This window comes from Panthera leo, chromosome A2 (genome assembly GCF_018350215.1).
Source record: "Panthera leo isolate Ple1 chromosome A2, P.leo_Ple1_pat1.1, whole genome shotgun sequence".
NCBI classification, from domain to species: domain Eukaryota; kingdom Metazoa; phylum Chordata; class Mammalia; order Carnivora; family Felidae; genus Panthera; species Panthera leo.
Window position 1 is genome coordinate 8,485,854 of NC_056680.1, and position 18,485 is coordinate 8,504,338.

The following is an 18,485-nucleotide window of genomic DNA, read 5'->3' on the forward strand; positions in this document are numbered from 1 at the left end:
AAATAACAATACCAAATGCTGACGAGGATGCAGAGAAAGTGGATGTCTCAGATGCTGCTCGTGGCCATGCAAAATGGTACAGCCATTCTGGAAAAGTTTGTTGGTTCTTAGAACACGAAACACGCAGCCACCCATCTGACCCAACCATCCCACGGCCACAGTTTTAAAAATGCAAAGTTATGTTCACATAAAAACCTGCGTATAATTGTTTTTTTTTAATTTTTTTTAATGTTTATTTGTTTTTGAAGGAGAGAGAGAGACAGAACGTGAGTGGGGGAGGGGCAGAGAGAGAGGGAGACACAGAATCCAAAGCAGGCTCCAGGCTCTGAGCTGTCAGCACAGAGCCCGACACGGGGCTCGAACTCCTAAGCTGTGAGATCGTGACCTGAGCTGAAGTTGCACGCTTACTGACTGGGCCACCCGGGCGCCCCTATTATTTGTAAAAGCTTTATTCATAATCACCAATAGCTGGAAACAACCCAACTGTCCTTCAATGGGTGATGTGAAACCTACTAGCTTCCATGCGTACAATGGAATATTCTTCAGTAACAGAAAGGAACAAACTATTGATACAGGCCACAAAGCTTTATGCTCAAATGCTTTATGCTGCAGTGAAAGAGGCCAGACTCAAAAGGCTACATATTGTATGATTCCATTTATAGAACATTCTCAGAAAGACAGAACTCTAGTGTGGGAGCCCAGATCGCAGATCGCGGTGTTGGGCTGGGTCTGGGGCTGGGCTGGGGGGAGGGGCTGACACTAAGGGACAGAGGGAGGGGGCTTGGGGGGGGAGTTGGGGAGTGTTGGGGCCCACCAGCAGGTGAGCTGACGATGACCACCCAGGAATCAGGGCCATGGTGGGGACACCCAGGCACTGTAGGAGCCCCGAGGCCATGTTCGACCCAGCCAGAGGGTGTCGGGGGTGGGGGGGGGGGGGGGAGCGGGCCTCTACGCTGGGGCTTAAAGCTGTGCTGGAGGCAGGCAGGTGAACAGCCTTCCGGGCAGTGGGAAAAGCATAAGCAGAGGCCCAGAGGAGAGGCATTCAGGAAACTGAGGCACTGATTCGAAGGGAGTACAGAAGGTGTTTTTTGCTTGTGTTTTATTTTGATTCACCCACTTTTGACATGGAAACTAGAAGCCCGGCAGCGGATGGCAGGGTGGACCTCGCTACTCCCCCCACCCCTCCCCGCTACCCCCCACCCCTCCCCGCTACCCCACCCACCCCTCCCCGCTACCCCACCCACCCCTCCCCGCTACCCCCCCACCCCTCCCCGCTACTCCCCACCCCTCCCCGCTACCCCCCCACCCCTCCCCGCTACCCCCCCCACCCCTCCCCCCCCCCCACCCTTCCCCGGCAGCTCCTTGTGCTGTGCTCCATTCTCTCACCGGTCCCATTTTACCGACGAGGAAAGCGAGACATAGAGAAGTAGTCCTTTACCACCCGACGTGACCTTGAGGACAACTTGGGCACAAGATGTGGCCAACATGCAGACACCTTCGTCGGAGAGTTTTCTCAGGAGGCTGCACAGAACAGGAGAGAAATGTCTAAGAATGAACGCCCCCTGGGAATAGCCCTCAGCCGATGGGGGTGGTGGACGAGAACCCCAGCTCCCTCACCTGCGGGGGGGGGGGGGGGAAGACTGAAGTACGCGTCCTATGCCATCTCCTGGGGATCCCTGGCGGGACTGAGCCCCTAGTTGCCTGTGACCCTAGACCTGCCCCCCCTTACTGACTGCTTTCCCTTCTCACTTCCTTTTACAGACTGAATTATGTCGCCCCAAATTCCTACACTGAAGCGTATCCCCCAGTAACTCAGAATGGGACTGTATTTGGAGATAGGGTCCTTCAAGAGGTCATTAAGTTAAGGGGCGCCTGGATGGCTCAGTCGGTTAAGAGTCCGACTTCGGCTCCGGTCATGATCTCGCAGTTCACGAGTTCGAGCCCCGCGTCGGGCTCTGTGCTGACAGCTCAGTCTGGAACCTTCTTCAGAGTCTGTGTCTCCCTCTCTCTCTCTCTCTGCCCCTCCCCACTCATACTCCATGTCTCTCTCTCTCTCTCTCTCAAAAATAAATAAAAAACTTAAAACGTCATTAAGTGAAAACAAGGTCTCATTAAGACAGAACCATCCCAGGGGCCAGAAGATGGCATGGGGGTCTAGAGTCTTGGGCAACTGGGATTAACGGGCCAGGGCCAGCCATGCCGAGAGGGGACAGGGTCCCCTGCAGGTGGGTGGGAGCCAGACCTCAGAGCTACAGAAGCCACAGTGTGTGCCTCAAAAACCCAGGAGGAGAAGCTTCTGATGTGGGAAGGACCACAGGAACCTCCTTTGCGGTTTTGGGCCACAAAGTAAGGTCGTGGCACGTTGCTTCACCACCACAAAGGAAATGGTTACTAGTTCAGGGCTGGGCTGAGCTGCAGGCTCTAGGCGCCTTGGGAAACCTCCTCCCTCGTTGATCTTTCAGATACATTCCCGCGACGAACAGCTGACCTCAGCCGCCTTCACTCCCGGCTCAGAAGCAAAAACCATTATCTTTTAAATATACATATTGAGCGGCGCCTGGGTGGCTCGGTCAGTTAAGCGGCCGACTCTTGGTTTCGGCCCCGGTTGCGATCTCACAGTTTGTGAGTTCGAGCCCCGAGTCGGGCTCCGCCTGACCGCGCGGGGCCTGCTTGGGATTCTCTGCCTCTGCCTCTCCCGCACTCTCGTTCTCTCTTTCTCTCTCAAAATAAATAAATAAACGTTTAAAAAAAGTAAAAACATAAAAATAGATGAGATATAACTGAAGTATAATTCACATACTATACTACGCCCGTTTAAATACACAATTTGGGGCACCTGGGTGGCTTCGTTGTTAGGCGCCTGACTTTGACTCAGGTCATGAGATCCCGGTTTGAGTTCAAGTCCCACATCTGGTGAGCTTGAACCCCGCTTCGGGTAAAAAACAGGAGCCATCCAGGGGTGCCTGTGTGGCTCAGTCAGTGAAGCGTCCGACTTCAGCTCAGGTCATGATCTCGCGGTTCATGAGCTCAAGCCCCGCATCGGGCTCTGTGCTGACAGCTCAGAGCCTGGAGCCTGCTTCGGATTCTGTGTCTCCCTCTCTCTCTGCCCCTCCCCGCTCATGCTCTGTCTCTGTCTCTCAAAAATAAATAAACTGTTTCTATAAGCTTCTAGGTACTTCATATCGGTGCAACCATAGCACAGGCTACTTTTGTGACGGAAAGTGGCCTGACTAGGCTTTGTTTTGCCTAGAGAAGCCGGCTGCTACATCTGGCCACATTAAACACCTAGAAGGCATCAGGTGATGCCTGGACGATCCTGGGGTGTTAGAAGGGCCGAGGATGCAGGCTCAGAGCCTACCCCTGGCAGACTCCAGAAGCCAGGCCCGAGAGGAGGAGACCGCAGTGCGGAGATAAGGCCAGACTTCCAAATGGGACGACCGCAGGGGCAGAGTCCCCTTTGGCTCATGGAGGCGTGAGCACTTCCTGGCCCAAGGAATGAGGGTTCAAGCTGGGGTCCACAATACTGGACCAGGCTGCCGTGTCAGATCCCTGCTGGCCCATGTTCTCAGAAAGAAGCCGGCTCTGCTATCGTAATCATCTGTTTACACACCTGGGTCCCTCTAGTATCTGAGTTCGTGAAGGCAGGGACGGCGCCTGGTTTGTTTTGGTACAACGGTTGGCATACACTAGGCGCTCAATGGATGCTCGCATTCCAAAAGTAGGATGAATGAGCGAATGGGCAGTTGCCACCGATCACAGAGAAGGCCTGACTTTGGACTCAGAAGACAGCCCTCGGATCTCAGCAGCGTGGCCTGGAACACGAGGCTTCCCCCCACGGTCCCTCTGGATTGTCAAGCAAAATGCGGGGGCTCCAAGAAACGGACATGCCAACTCTTTCAGATCTGTTAAGAGAGAACAACAGAAAACGGTCCACGTGCAGCCTGCGGAGGAAATTCCGGGGCTGGGTGGGACTGTTTTCCCTGACCCCTGAGATCACGGCTGAGTCTGGGGCCAGGCCGGTTTTTGTCTCTGCAAATTCTCTCTCACTCCCGTGGTCACAGAGGAGGTCGCGGTTTCCAACGTGGACACCAGAGTCAGCGAGGAGATGTCCCCGGAGACGGCGAGAGAACTCGTCCAAGAAGGCAGAGGTCCTGCTCCCAGACAGCACCTGTCGTTGCAGCCTGGACCCCTGTCCTTCAGCCCCTCCCGGGGTCCCCTTTTACGATCGCAACTTCCCTTCGTTTTCTTAAAAACATCTTTTCCCCCGCGTGCCTAAGGAAGACATGCTCCTTACAGACCACTGGGGGACATTTCCAGAGAAAAACGACATAAGAACAAAGAAGGTCGTTCAAAAGCTCACCGACGCTGGCGATTTTGTGGCCTTCATTCTGGTCGTTTTTCTCTACAGAACGGGTATCTGCTCGCCTTTGTCAAAAGTTGGGATTGTTCTGAATGCACAGCTTTGGAATCCGCTGTGTCCTCTGCTGAGATAGATAGTTTTTCCACACCATTGAACCTCCGAGGCTCTGATGGATTCCGTATTTTAACACAGGAAAGACTGTATGTCTGTCCTCAGGGGTAAAAGGCAGGACGGGCGCCCTGAAACCACCAAAACATCTATGTGGCGACTGCGACCCTGGGGGGGCGCGTGGGTGGCTCAGTCGGTGAGAGCGTCCAACTTCAGTTCAGGTCATGATCTCGCGGTTCTTGGGTTCCAGCCCCGCGTCGGGCTCTGTGCTGACAGCTCGGAGCCTGGAGCCTGTTTCGGATTCTGCGTCTCCCTCTCTCTCTCTGCCCCACCCCTGCTCACGCTCTCAAAAATAAATCAACATTAAGAAAAAAATTAAAAATAAAAAAGACTGCAACCCTGGGGCCAAATTCTGACTTTCACCACTTTCTATCTGTGACATGGGCCAGATGTTTTAATTTTCATGCCTCAGTTTATCCATCTGTAAATTGGGGATTTATTATTTCATTCCTTTCAAAACAACCCTGCCTCCCCCACCAGTGAATAAATAGCAGAGATTTCCATGTTCTTTCTTTTTTTTTAATGTTTATTTTTGAGAGAGAGACACAAAGTACGAGCAGGAGACGGTCAGAGAGAGAGAGGGAGACAGAATCGGAAGCAGGCTCCAGGCTCTGAGCTGTCAGCACAGAGGCCAACGTAGGGCTCGAACCCACAAACCGTGAGATCCATGACCTGAGCCGAAGCCGGACGCTTAACCGACTGAGCCACCCAGGCGCCTGTCTATTTCCTCTTTTAAAAAAAGACTTTAAAAATAAATACTAAATAGTGTAAATTGTGGAACAACAAAAAAAAATAGATACCACTACCAGAGTTTTCTTCTTTTTAATTAATAGAATTTACTTATTTTTTTAATTTTAGGCTTGCAGAAAAATTGGATGTAAAATGCAGAGGGTCACCATATATGTCCTCTCCCCGCCAAGTGGCTTGTCCCATTATCAGCATCTTGCATCAGTGGGATCAACTTGTTACAAGCGATGGACGGATATTGAAGGTGACATGATGTCTCTCTGGATGGGCCCTGAGCCGATGGGCCTGGTGTCCTTCGAGGAAGAAGATTAAGTGACAGATACTCCCAGAGGGAAGACCATGTGAAGACGCCTGGAGAAGATGCCCATGTGCAAGCCAGGGAGAAAGACCTCAAGAGAAACCCTTTCCCTTTCTGTCCTGCACTCCAGACTTTTTTTTTATTGGATAGTCGTTTCTGATTTGTTACCTCCACCCCCCAATGATGGTTACCAAAACAACGGAAGCCATAAGATGCCCCCTTGTTGGGGCGCCTGTCAGCTCAGGTCATGATCTCACGGTTTGTGAGTTCGAGCCCCACACGGGGCTTTCTGCTCTCAGCTCGGAGCCTGCTTTGGATCCTCTGTCTCCCTCTCTCTCGGCCCCTCACTTCCGATCTCTCTCTCTCTCTCTCAAAAACAAACATTAAAGGAGAAAAAGAAGGAGACAAAGCAGGAGAGAAATGAACTATGACTATCTTAACACACCCTAAGCTCTGTGATTAACCAAATTGGAGTAACTCTGCTATTTCTACAGTAATATTTAAATGTCTTCCTAGTGGCTCTGCAGCTCCCCTTCAAGAGCAGCTTTTCAGTGTTTTCTAGAACCTCTGAACTATTACTGACAGATTGCACTAATTTCCTGTACGATTTTCTTTTTTCTTTTTTGCCTTTTTGTTTTTGTTTTTGCCAAATGTCTGACCTTTGTAATTCGCCGGATGCCTGCACAATTCTGTCTCTTCGCGTCAGTTCAGTTGGTGTGGGTTAGGGGGGCTTGGAGGGTGCGTCACAGACACGCGCCATTTCCTCCCACTGGCGGACAGAGCGGTGGCTCTGGGGGACCGCGGCCAGCTGGGAGACTAGCGTGGGGGACCCGTGTAGGGCCGCGCTTCCGCTGATGACCGCCAGGGGGCGCGAGAGGCCGAGACCGGAGCCTGGTCCTTGCAGGGACGCCGGGGCGAGGCGGGGACTTGGGGGGGGGGGGGGGGGACTGCCTCTGGGGCGGGGCTTCGGAGGAGGTCCCTCACCCGCCAGGCCTAGGGTCCCACTTTTCCTCCAGCCACCGCCCGGCATGCTCTCCTTCGGCCTCCACTCTGCCTCCCGTCCTCCCTGCCCTTACTTGTGTTCCATTTTCCTGCCCTCTGCGCCACCCCTCTCCCTTCCTCCTTTGCGCCAACACTTTCCTGCCCACTTTTGCCCACATTTTCACGCCCTCATGTGCATCCCTGCATTTCCCCCATGCTCCCTCGCATCTCCATTTTTCTCGCCCTCCTTTGCGTCCCCGCTTTCGGGCCCTCAGCCCCTGGCTCTTAGGCTCCTTGTTTCAAATGACCTTTTAGAGAAAGTCATGGAAGGACACACTCCTAGCCGTGAATGTGGCTTGTAGTCCAGGGAGGAGGCAGTGACTCCTACATGAACATCTTTAGTTCCACATATTTCAAAGAGCAGTTTGACAAACATTTGTTATTTAAATGTAAAGTATTTTCTCCCTTTGAGCTGAGCCCTTTGTAGGGGCGGGGGCGGTCACAGAAGATTCTGAAAGTCCTGAGCCCTCCAAGGACCTGCTCACACACACCCTCCAACCCAGGGCTGGATAAAGAGGGCACATGAGTGGAGTAGCACGGACCTGGGGGGGGGGGGGGCAGGGAGACAATGTGGGCTAAGGGCTGCAGGAGTTGGGGGGGGAGCCCTCAATGCCAAGTGCATAATTTTTGCTCTGAAATGCCTGCTGTGGCCCAGTGATCAGTGGCACAGGGCTCGAGGCAACCTGCTTCACCTGCTATGGCTGAGCAGCCTTCCGAGGGAGAAAGGACAGGTTTGGGCCGAAATGCGGAAGTGGGGCAGGAGTTGGCAGGGTGGAGGGGTGTCAGAGGTTGCCACGTTCATGTCCCTCTTGGAGCTTCAAAGCCCAGCCTTGACTGACCTTGCTTCCTGTGTGGCTTTGGGCAGTTACCTTGGCCTCCGAGCCCCGTGAGAGGAATGAGTTCAGTGAGCTGATGTGTAGGCAGAGGCTTAGGGGACCCGATGGCTTGTAACCAGATGCTGCTTCATGGAGCTTCATTCACTCATTCATTTATTCCACATCAGTTTCTTGAGCACCTGCTGTGTACCAGGCTTTGGGAACGCAACCGTGACTAGGACAGCCCAGGACCCCACCCACTTGGAGCCCCCAGCGTAGCGGGGTTATTAACCATAAGAGTGGTCAGTGCTGAGCACTATACCTACGGGGCCCAGGTGGCACCTAGGGGGTACCAGGGCAGCACATCGTGCCTTTTCTCCACCCCTGGTGGAGAACGAGGGGCCCGCAGGGGCATTTCGGGGCATCTGCTTCCCTGGCACTGGGAGCCTTTGCTCCAGCATCCAGTTGCGATGTGATAAAAGCTTATGATGGAGGAGAGGTAACTGCTGGGGCCCCCTCCCTGGCAGACGATCAGGCTGCCAGGAGAGCGGGGGGGGGGGGGGGAGGGGGCACAGCAAACCAGCCTGGGTGCCCCCGACCCCGGCCCTATACCATCTGGGGAAACCGTAGCCCAGGGGTTTAGGAGAGATGCTGACTTCAACCTCCGGAGCACCCCAGTCTGGCTGACACTGAAATGCACACTCCCTACTCTTCCTGGAAGAGACTGTTATCTTTCTTCAATGGCTTCACAGCGGTAAGTATGTCACCACCCAGACCCTGGGGCTTTGCAGCCCTTCCTCCATAGCTGTCTCCCTCAAAGACAGAAATAAGTTGATCCAAATTTCACCGGCATCCGGATCGGTGGTCTCCGGGGAAGCCGGAGGGATGTAGGGCAGACGGACGAGGAGCAGGACGTGTTGCGAACGGGTGTAGGCTCCATGGACCCAGAGTTGGTGAAATCAAGCACAGAGGAGTGTGATGGGGGAGGGGGGCCGGGTTGGCCGTGGAGGAGCTCGGCTCTAAGTCAAATCTTGCAGAAAATTAAGTTGTTTGGGAAGGGCAAAAGGGAGGGGGTATTTGCCCGGTCCTTTAAATTTTTCGAAAAAGCCTTTTTTTTCTTACTATGAAAGTGACCCAGAATGTACCTCATTAAAGAAGCAATTGTTTTGGTAGCAGAATCGCACTAAGGAAAGACTGCCAGGAAAAAAAGAAGGATATTAAAGACCACTCTTCATCTTGTTACCTGTGATGTAACATTTTCACGGGAGTTAAATGAGACAAGTACATTTCTTTTTTAAAGCAGGCTCCACGTGCGGCGCCTGGGTGGCTCAGTCGGTTAAGCATCCAACGCTTGATTTCAGCTTGGGTCATGATCTCACGGTTCATGGGATCAAGCTCCTCATGGAGCCCCGCAGGGGGCTCTGCACTCACCGCCCGGGGGCTGCTTGGGCCTCTTACTCTCCCTCTCTCTCTGCCCCTCCCCCACTCGTGAGCACATACTCTCTCTCAGGATAAAGAAGCATTTAAAAAAAATTTTTTTTATTACATTTATTTATGTTTGAGAGACAGAGAGAGACAGCACAAGTGGGGGAGGGGCAGAGAGAGAACGAGACACAGAATCCGAAGCAGGCTCCAGGCTCTGGGCCATCAGCACAGAGCCTGACTCGGGGCTCGAACTCACGAGCCGAGAGATCATGACCTGAGCGGAAGTCGGATGCTTAACTGACTGAGCCACCCAGGCACCCCTTTTATTTTTTATTTTTAAATATTTATTTTTGAGACAGAGAGAGACAGAGCATGAACGGGGGAGGGTCAGAGAGAGGGAGACACAGAATCTGAAACAGGCTCCAGGCTCTGAGCTGTCAGCCCAGAGCCCGACCTCACAGACCGTGAGATCATGACCTGAGCCGAAGTCGGCCGCTTAATGACTGAGCCACCCAGGCGCCCCAAAACCTTTAACATTTTAAACATGAACTGCGAAGGGTCCTCCCGCACGCACACACGCACACACACACACACACACACACACACAAGTCTGTTGCCTGGCAACCATATATGAGCCGATCTCTCCACATCCTCGCCAACTCTGGGTACACGGGTATTATCATTTTTTAATGTTTTTGCTGACTTTATCCGCCTTTGCTCTTCTCCCCTCCCCTGGGAGAGCTCCATTTGTATACAACTGACAGACTGTTTTTCCCTGTCTGACTCCTGTCCCAAAGATATCTGGTGTGATCCTCATTGGCCGGGGCATCTATGGCAGCTTCAGAGGGGCTGTCCTGACGAGGGTCCTCGCGCTGTCCTCCGCATACCTCCTCCACGTTGGCTCCCTGTGCCCGGCAATGAGCTGCCTCACGGGGCTGCTTGGCTTTGCCGGGTGGTCTGGAGCAACCAAAGGAAGCAGAGACACTCTCTTGTTTGTAAGTCAGATCTGCACACAGACCCCAAAGTACCCTCCCGTGTGAATCCTTCCTCACGCGCATCACAGCCCCCTGGCAGCAGGCGTCCCCTACTTTTCAGCGTTTGTGGTCTCATACGACGGCATCAGAATGCATCCGTGTTCTTCCTTTATGATGTACCTCGGTCGGGACTCCTCTCCCACCCAAGGCCATAAATTACAGTCTCCCGGGTCTTCTTTCCATAATTTTAAATCTTGCTTTCTCACTTTTAGCTCTTTGGCTTTTGGGAGTTTTATGATCGGAGCGTGGTGTGAGGTAGGGGTCAGTCCTCTCCCGCCTGCGCTAATTTCCATCTTTCTTGGGTCTTTTCTGGGCACACTGGTCTGTGTCATCAGCCCGTGTGTACGTTCCCACTCACACAACACTGTGGCCACTGTCATGTGTGTCCAAGTACACGAGGGACAAGGGTTTTGAGCGCGATCGTGCAGACGGCGTGTTGCAGATTTTACGTGTCTTGCCCCATCCGGCCTCGGCTAACCCCCCAAAGTCTGGCCCCCAGTCTCCCCACTCCCATTTCCCTTAGAATCGTGTCTGAGTGGATTATCCCACCCTAGGTAAAATTTGTCTCCAGCATTTTGTTTTGTTTTGTTTTCCTTCCTCCACTGTGTTGCTGCAAAACTCTGGTTATTTCAGTGGGGGGGTTTCAGGGAGACCCTCAGTACGGTCATCTCCCAGAGCATAAACCACCTCCACGATTAAAAGCACCCCGCCCCCACTCCCCTCCTCCCTGAAGCTCTATCATCTTGTTTGATTTCTCAGTTTCTCCCTTCAGCAAATAGTTATTTATTGGACAGGTCCCGTGCCTGAAATATTTCATTTCCTTTTCAATCTGATGCGGACGCTATTTGCTAGTTTATTTATAGTTTAACTTGGAGGAATCAGAGTGCTCTCTCTCACACACCACGTCCAACCCATCAGCAAATCCTATTGACCTTACCCTTAGTACCTGTCCCTCCAAAGCCTCTGAGAACTCACTCAAAAAAAGCAAACTCAAGGGGGCGCCTGGTGGCTCGGTCGGTTGAGCACTGGACTCTTGCTTTCGGCTCAGGCCATGATCCCAAAGTCGTGGAATAGAGCCCAGTGTTGGGCTGTGCGCCGAGCACGGGGCCTGCTTAGGATTCTCTCTCTCTCCCTCGGTTCTCTCCCCGCTGTCTCTGTCTTCTTAAAAAAAGAAAAAAGAAAAATTAAATTAAAAAAAGAAAAGAAAAGCAAAATCATTTTGATGGTGTTGGGAGCCACAGAGGATTCTGAGAAGAGGTAGGAGCCCTGACTCAGGGACTCACGGGCGCCCTCTGGTGGCCCTTGGGGGAACGGTGTGGGGAGACCACTCTGGAGGGACTGTGCCGGTCCAGGTGGGAGACAGTGGGGGCTGGGAGGCATGAGGCTGCGGAGGGGGAGAGAAGCGGGCAGATTAGGGGTAGGTTCTGAAAATGGAACCTATCAAGGACATACAGACGCCTGGATATCAGTACTCTGGCCACCTCGGTCACCGAGAGGCGGGGACATGGTAATAATATTAATCCTCGCTATCTGTCCCATGAGCCGCTAGTCTAGGGTTCCACAACTGCTAAGCCCTGCATCCGTGTTTGTCCTTGTGGGTCCCTGGATGTGTACCCGCTGCTGTGCCTTCCTGCCTTTCTTAGCTAGATAAGGCCAGCCACGGGCCGGTCTGGCAACTCCAAGCCTGGATGTGCAAACAGGCAAAGATGGGAATAGATGAAAGGGGAGCCAGGAGCTGACCTTCCTTTGCCCCCGTCTGACCCCCCAGAAGCTCTGCAGAACTCACTGACGCCCCTGGAGCTGGTCCAACCCCCACATTGTACAAATGGGGAAACCGAGGCCCGGGCTAGGCAGCAGTTTCTCCTTGAGGGGTAATTTGGAGACATCTCCTCTGTTTGTTGCCTTTCTCATTGTTTTCCCCTGGGCTGGTGAATTTTGTCTGAAACATAAGCCAGCAGACCTAAGTCCCCCCCCCCCCACCACCCTGTAGCCACCAACCTGTCCCCCCCGTGTCTTCCCTACAGTCCCCTTTCCCTCTTCCCCCATTTGCAAAGGTTTTCAGCCCGCTTCTCCTCCCCTCCTCCTGCCTCTGTTCTGTCCTTCCCACCCTCCCTCCTGCTTCCTCCATGGGCACCTGCTGCCAGTGCACACAGCCTTTATTGACCCGGAGGTCCCTCATAGGTCTTCCTGATGCCCAGAAAGTTCTGGGCATGAAACGGAGGTCCAGCTAGTGGCTCCCAAGAAAACCTCGGTGCCATCATCCTGGCCAAATGCAGGAAAATGACACACAGAGGAAATAACCCCCACACCCCACCCAGGCTGAGTTCTTTCAAACTGAAGAGGCTACGTGGCCTGGGGATGAGGCGAAGAGGGACAGGTCCCTCCCCTGCAGGGACAAGGTTGCACAGGCTCCCAGCCCCCTCCCTCCCTTCCCTCCGTGTCTTCCAATGTTTCCTGTTCATGGTTATCATTCTCATCGCTGAAATCCCAGTGGTCCTCGCCTTCTTCCCCATTGTAAGTACAATGTTGCCTCTCCCACGGCACATTACAAATAAATCAAATCAGTAGAGACACTGCCCCTCCCTCCCCCACTCAGTGATACCTGGCCCACGGGTCCCTGGGACGGGAGACCGGGTCTCCACAAATGGGGTAAGGAGCCAGAAACCTCCGCTGTCCCCTCAAGAGACTGGCCGAGTTAATTTCACCATCTCTGCTTCTTTCCTGCATTTGGTGGTAAGGTATCAGAAAGGAATGGGGGAAAAAATAAGACAAAAAAACAAATTAAAAATAAAGGTAATGGGAAAAGCTGTAAAATTTGTTGGGGTTTTGAAACGTGTTAGAAACAGAGGGCTATTTAGCAAAATCCGTCAAGATGATGAGGCATGGATGCTTTGACCCAACTGTCCCATCTCTAGGAATTATCCAAGGATTTGCTTGCTCAGGTGCAGAACGACATATAGCTCAGGGCGTGCAAAAGACTGCCACGGGCCTCGTAAGCCTCAGGAGGAGGGTGGCTAATTTATAATAATGCACACAAGGAAGTCCAATGCAGGGGGAAAGAAGGAAGTAGGAGGCTCCCCATGCACGAGGTGGTGCCTTCTCCGGGACAAGACGCTCTCCTCCATTGCATCAATGCCCCCAGAGGCAGACCCTGAGATGAGGTTCTGCAGGTTCATGGTTTATTAGAGAGGTGGTCCCAAGAAGCACCTGTAGGGGACAGGGGAAGTGAGGCAGGGAAGGGGACGCAGCCCTTAAAGGGTGACACTGCAGGGCTGCTGGGCTCATCGAATGTGTGCCCCCACAGGGGACAATGTTGACGTACCTCCCATCAGGATTGCCTGAGGGCCGCCCCCAGGGCACCTGTGGGCTGAGAGGCCACAGAGAGCCAGCCCTGGGTTGCTGGCCGTGTGCGCAGAAATGACAAATGCCACGGGGATGTGAGCAGGGCACCAAGAGCCATTTCTACTCTTGTTAAGAACAGCCAGATGCCTAGGGCGCCTGGGTGGCTGGGTCGGTTAAGCAGCTGACTTCAGCTCAGGTCAGGATCTCACGGTTCGTGAGTTCGAGCCCTGCGTCAGGCTCTCCACAGTCTGCTCGGAGCCCGCTTTGGATTCTGTGTCTCCTGCTCTCTGTGCCCCTCCCCTGCTGGCGCGCGCTTCCTCTCTCTGTCTTTCAAAAACAAAGAAACAGGGGCGCCTGTGTGGCGCAGTCGGTTAAGCGTCCGACTTCAGCCAGGTCACGATCTCGCAGTCCGTGAGTTCGAGCCCCGCGTCAGGCTCTGGGCTGATGGCTCGGAGCCTGGAGCCTGTTTCCGATTCTGTGTCTCCCTCTCTCTCTGCCCCTCCCCGTTCATGCTCTGTCTCTCTCTGTCCCAAAAATAAATAAAAAACGTTGAAAAAAAAAAACAAAAACAAAGAAACATTAAAAAAAAAAAAAGTTTAAAAAATAATAAAAAGAACAGCCAGATGCCGACCAGTGAGAATAGTTACAAAGCAAGGAGAGGAATGATGAGAATATGCTTTGCTTTGACACACATTGAATACCTCTTTTGGGACACAGGAAACAGTAACAGTCACCGCGGCCGAGTGGGAGGCACTTGTTGGCTGGGAGAAAAAGGTGGGAGGGAGACTTTTTCGCGGCGTCGCCTTCTGTGCTTTGTGGATATTGTGCCACGTGACTGTTCCACCTCGTCCAAAAAGCCTGTTTTATTTAGACCTTTATTTAAAAAAAAAAAAATAGAAAATTACATTCGCCCCTTTTGTGCGGAGACTGATTCAGCGGCTAAAGACGATAGCGGAGGCTTTAATGGAGTTACAGCCAAATCGGGGGCGTAGCAGGCCTGTGGGCGATTCAGAAGAGCAGACGATTCAGGTTTGTGATGGGTACAACCAGATGCACGAGCTCAAGACCCACGCTCTTCTCTGGGGGGAGGGGGGGGTGATGGCAGCCAGGATTTATCCTCCTTCAGTGCAGACCCAGAGCTCAGGCAGGGCATGGGCTGTGAAGGGTGCAGAAGGAGGCAGAAGGGACACCCCCGCCTCGCCGCTCTGTCCCTGAGAAACCTCACCAAGCGGGGCACCTTGCGCTGCCGTGTGTCCGTCACTTCCCTGTTTCGTCTCTGAGGTTCAAGAAGTGGCCTTGGAGCACGTCTTCGCGACCCTGAGGAAGAATCTATAATCACAGTGAGCCAGACGACTATTCCGCAGAATGGAACTTGGTCACGGGGACGGTGAGGCTCACACCTTGTGTGTGTTATTGTGGCAAAAGACACGCAACATAAAGTTACCTGTCTCAACCGTTAGAAAAATAAAAAAAAAATTTTTTTTAATGTTTATTCATTTTTTTGAGGGACAGAGCGCAAGCGAGGGAGGGGCGGAGAGAGAGGGAGACCCAGAATCCGAGGCAGGCTCCGGGCTCCGAGCTGCCAGCACAGAGCCCGACACGGGGCTCAAACTCACGAACTGCGAGATCAGGACCTGAGCCGAAGTCGGACGCTCAGCGTCTTGGTGTTTAAGGAACTGGACCGGCTGGCGTGTGGCATCTAAGCTCTTGGGTTGGGTGGGTTAGCAGCATCCCTGAAGCCAGGGAGGGTTTGGAAGGAGAGAGCATTCCCTGTCTCTAGGAGTGTGTCACATCCGGGGCTTGGGCCCGGGAACTGCTGTGGGGCCACGTTCAGGCTTGGGAGGGGGCCCCACCATGGGTAGGCGGCCTCCGGCATCCCAGTTTTGGCTCCCGAGGCTCGAGACGGGAGAGAACGTCTCTCATACATTCGTACGGCCCTTGCACTGATATTTATTGAGCACCTACTGCGTGCTGGGCACTGTTCAGGGCTCTGGGGACACAGCAGGGCACAGAGCAAAATCCTTGCCCGGTGTTCCTGGCGCTTAAGTGGGGACACGGACGAGAAATCAATAAGTGAGCGTGGGTGTCCGAGGTGATACCTGCCGTGAAGAAGAACAAGGCAGGGAAAGGGCAGAGAGAGTAAGGGTCTGGTAGTCAAAGGTGCTGTGTGTCATCCATTGTCACCACACAGTGGGATGCTCTGTCCTGGCCCCTTTGCGGGGGTCCTGTGATGCTTCCGGCCAATGAGCTGTGGCCGGAAGTCTTGTGGGTCGCTTCTGGGCCAAATTATTTAATTGCCTGTGCAAGGCCCCCGCGAGAGCTCTCTTTCCTCCTGCCATGACCGTAGGACATCTGGACGGTGGCTGCTTCCTCAGCCTGAGTCCCTGAGTCATTCTGATAAAGCAGAGCCCCCCTGCCAAGCCGTGAGGGGCGTGTAGCATGCGTGGGAAGTGAACTGTCGAGATTGAGGGGCCATCTGTTACGCAGCATCACCTGACCCCGCCTGGCTGATACAGGGGCTGTGGCTAACTTGGAAAGAGGGTTCAGGGCAGGCCTTCCCCGGGCGGGACGTTTGAATAGAGAGCTGAATGAAAAGTGAGTGAGAGAGCCGAGCAGGTATTTGAGGGCATAGTGTTCCAGAAAGAGGGAACAGCCTGTATAAAGGCCCCGGGGCTGGAGCTGGCTGAGTGCGTTTGAGGAACCGTGAGGGGACCAGGGTGGCTGGCGCTGAGTGAGTAAGAGGGAGAGTGGAGGGAGATGAGGGCCTGGGGGTGACTGGGCAGGTCGCGCAGGGGCTCGCGGGCCATGGTGAGGAGTTCAGCTTTTACCTCCCAGTAAGATGACTAGGCACCGAGGGCGCCTGGGTGACTCAGTCATTCAGCATCTTGACTTTGGCTCAGGCCAGGATCGCACGGTTCATGAGTTGGAGTCCCACATTGGGTGAGCTCGTGCCCCGCTTCTCTCTCTCTCTCTCTCTCTCTCTCTCTCTCTGGCCCTCGCTCACTTGCACCCTCTCGCTCTCAAAAAAAAAAAAAAAAAAAAAAAAAAAGATGAACACCCAGGGAGGTTCTGAGCCTAGACCGGCTAGAGGGAGGGAGGCATTTAGCGCGAGAGCCCCTGGCATAGGCCTATCTTGCCGATGCTAGACCGTAGCCATGGTGACCATGCTTTCTATTGTGTTCATTATTTCCAGAGTTGAAAGGGCACCTTTAAGTGACTATCCTCCTCTCTGCAGCTAAAGTGCTGTGGGGCAAGGAACTACACAGGCTTTTCTGGGTCTTCCTTTGAAATGACTGCTGGTCCCTCGGACCCCAGGGGCTGCAGCCCACAAGGGTGACACCATCCACCAGGGGGTCACTCAAGATTTTGTTGGACGGCACCTAGATAGACCTCCCCCCCACACACACACACACCCACCCCTGCCCAGGGCTGGTGACTTTTATAAAAATTGCCTATTTGCAGGAAGCCCAGCAAAAAAGGTCAAGGGAGGAAGAACGTAACTGGAGTTGGGTGTTCAACTCATTCTGACCACACAGCCTTGGTGGGGGGGGGGTCAAGGTTACCACGCCCGTTTCACAGATGGGGAAACCGAGGCTTGGGGAAGGGACGGCTCAAGGTCACGTGGCCTTGGCAGAGCTGGGTTGGAAGCTGGGTTCGGGGCTACACTGCCTGCCTTACAGAGGGCCTGAAATACAGCGATAACGAGGAACAGAGATCACTGTAGGATAGTGACAGCGGCCACAGGACCCGGCGCTCAGTTTGTGAGTTCAGTCCCCATCACATACCTTGAGGTGGGGACTGCTTTGCTCCCATTTTACAGATGAGGAGACCGAGGCACAGAAAGGTTCCCAGCAGCGAATCGGCACCTGACAGTGTTACTGCTGTGCTTTTCACCTGTGTTCGCCACTCAAATGTTGGCTCGGCCGAGGCAGGGGTTACGTCTTGTTTCGTACATTGCTGGGCTCCCAGTGCTTGGCTCCCAGCAGGCACTCAATAAATGCCTATTAAGTGAAGGGGGCCGGCCAAGAGCAAGGTCAAGGCAGCTCAGGCTTCCGGAAGCAAGAACTGCCAGGGGCCTAGAGAGCAGAGCTTCTCTGTGACTGTCCCCTCGCCTGCAGGTGGCTGTTCCGCCCACACACCGGGGCTTCCACTCGTTGGCTCTACGACCGAGGTCAGGACCCCAGCCTCCCTCTCATTTGTAAGTTTGCGCTGGCCCATTGTTGAGTCGCTCGTGATGGGGAGGCCATCCGAGGCTTCGCACCATGTCCTACCCAACTGCAAGCCATGAACTGATTCTGGGAAGTGACTGTCACCAACGCCAGGGAGGTCCTGCCCAAGGGAAGGGTCCCAGGGAGGCAGTGGTGGAAAGGGGATGACTTCTCCGTCATCTTCTTCTTTGAGGTGCTCTCCCTCTCTCTCTGCCCCTCCCCTGCTCGCGTGTACATACACACACTCTCTCAAAATAAACTTTAAAAAGGAAGAAAATCCTTTAAAAAATAAACAATAAAAGCTTAAAAGAAACGAGGCATGCAAAGAAACAAGAAAGTGGGGAGAGAGAGACAGACAGACAGAGTGAGTGGGGGAGGGGCAGAGAGAGAGAGTGAGGGAGACACAGAATCCGAAGCAGGCTCCAGGCTCTGAGCTGTCAGTGCAGAGCCCGATGCGGGGGCTTGAGCCCGAGAACCCCTGATCTGTATTTTTTAAATAGGCATTTTTTTCATTGTACAAATTTATATTGCATCTATGTTTACAAAGGATACCACACCCTCTTCCCCCAAAGAGGTCACGATAGTCAGGATCCCAGCAGGGAACAGAATCGAGACCCGAGGTGGTCCTTTTAAGAAATTTTCAAGGGCGGGGCACCTGGGTGGCTCGGTCAGTGAAGAGACCAACTTCGGCTCAGGTCATGATCTCACTGTTCATGAGTTCAAGCCCCGCATCAGGCTCTCTGCTGTCAGCACAGAGCCCGCTTCGGATCCTCTGTCTCCCTCTTTCTCTGCTCCTCCCCAACTCATGCTCCATTTCTCTGTCTCTCAAAAATAAACATTAAAAAAAAAAAAAAAGGAGTTTTCAGGGGCTTCCTTGCTGAGGTGCGGGCAGGGTTAAGAAAACGAGGGATGAGGCACCGAGAGTCTAGCAACATGGGGAGCTTTTACTTCTAAGCCTGAAGGGGTAGGAGAAGAGGGGCCATCCGACCTACGGCTGCAGTCTTGGAGGGCTCAGGATGGGCAGAAGAAAGGAGGGAGTGGGGAAGA

At 53.5% G+C, this 18,485-nt stretch overlaps 1 protein-coding gene across 1 annotated transcript; it reads left to right on the forward strand.

Moving 5' to 3' along the window:
- Positions 1-8,123: 8,123 nt before the first annotated feature.
- On the forward strand, positions 8,124-16,583 carry TSPAN16 (tetraspanin 16). Its single transcript, XM_042927432.1, is given in 5 exon segments — positions 8,124-8,183; positions 9,652-9,849; positions 14,512-14,561; positions 14,563-14,617; positions 16,466-16,583. Coding segments are annotated over 5 exon segments (465 nt in total). The 3' UTR covers positions 16,568-16,583.
- Positions 16,584-18,485: the final 1,902 nt, after the last annotated feature.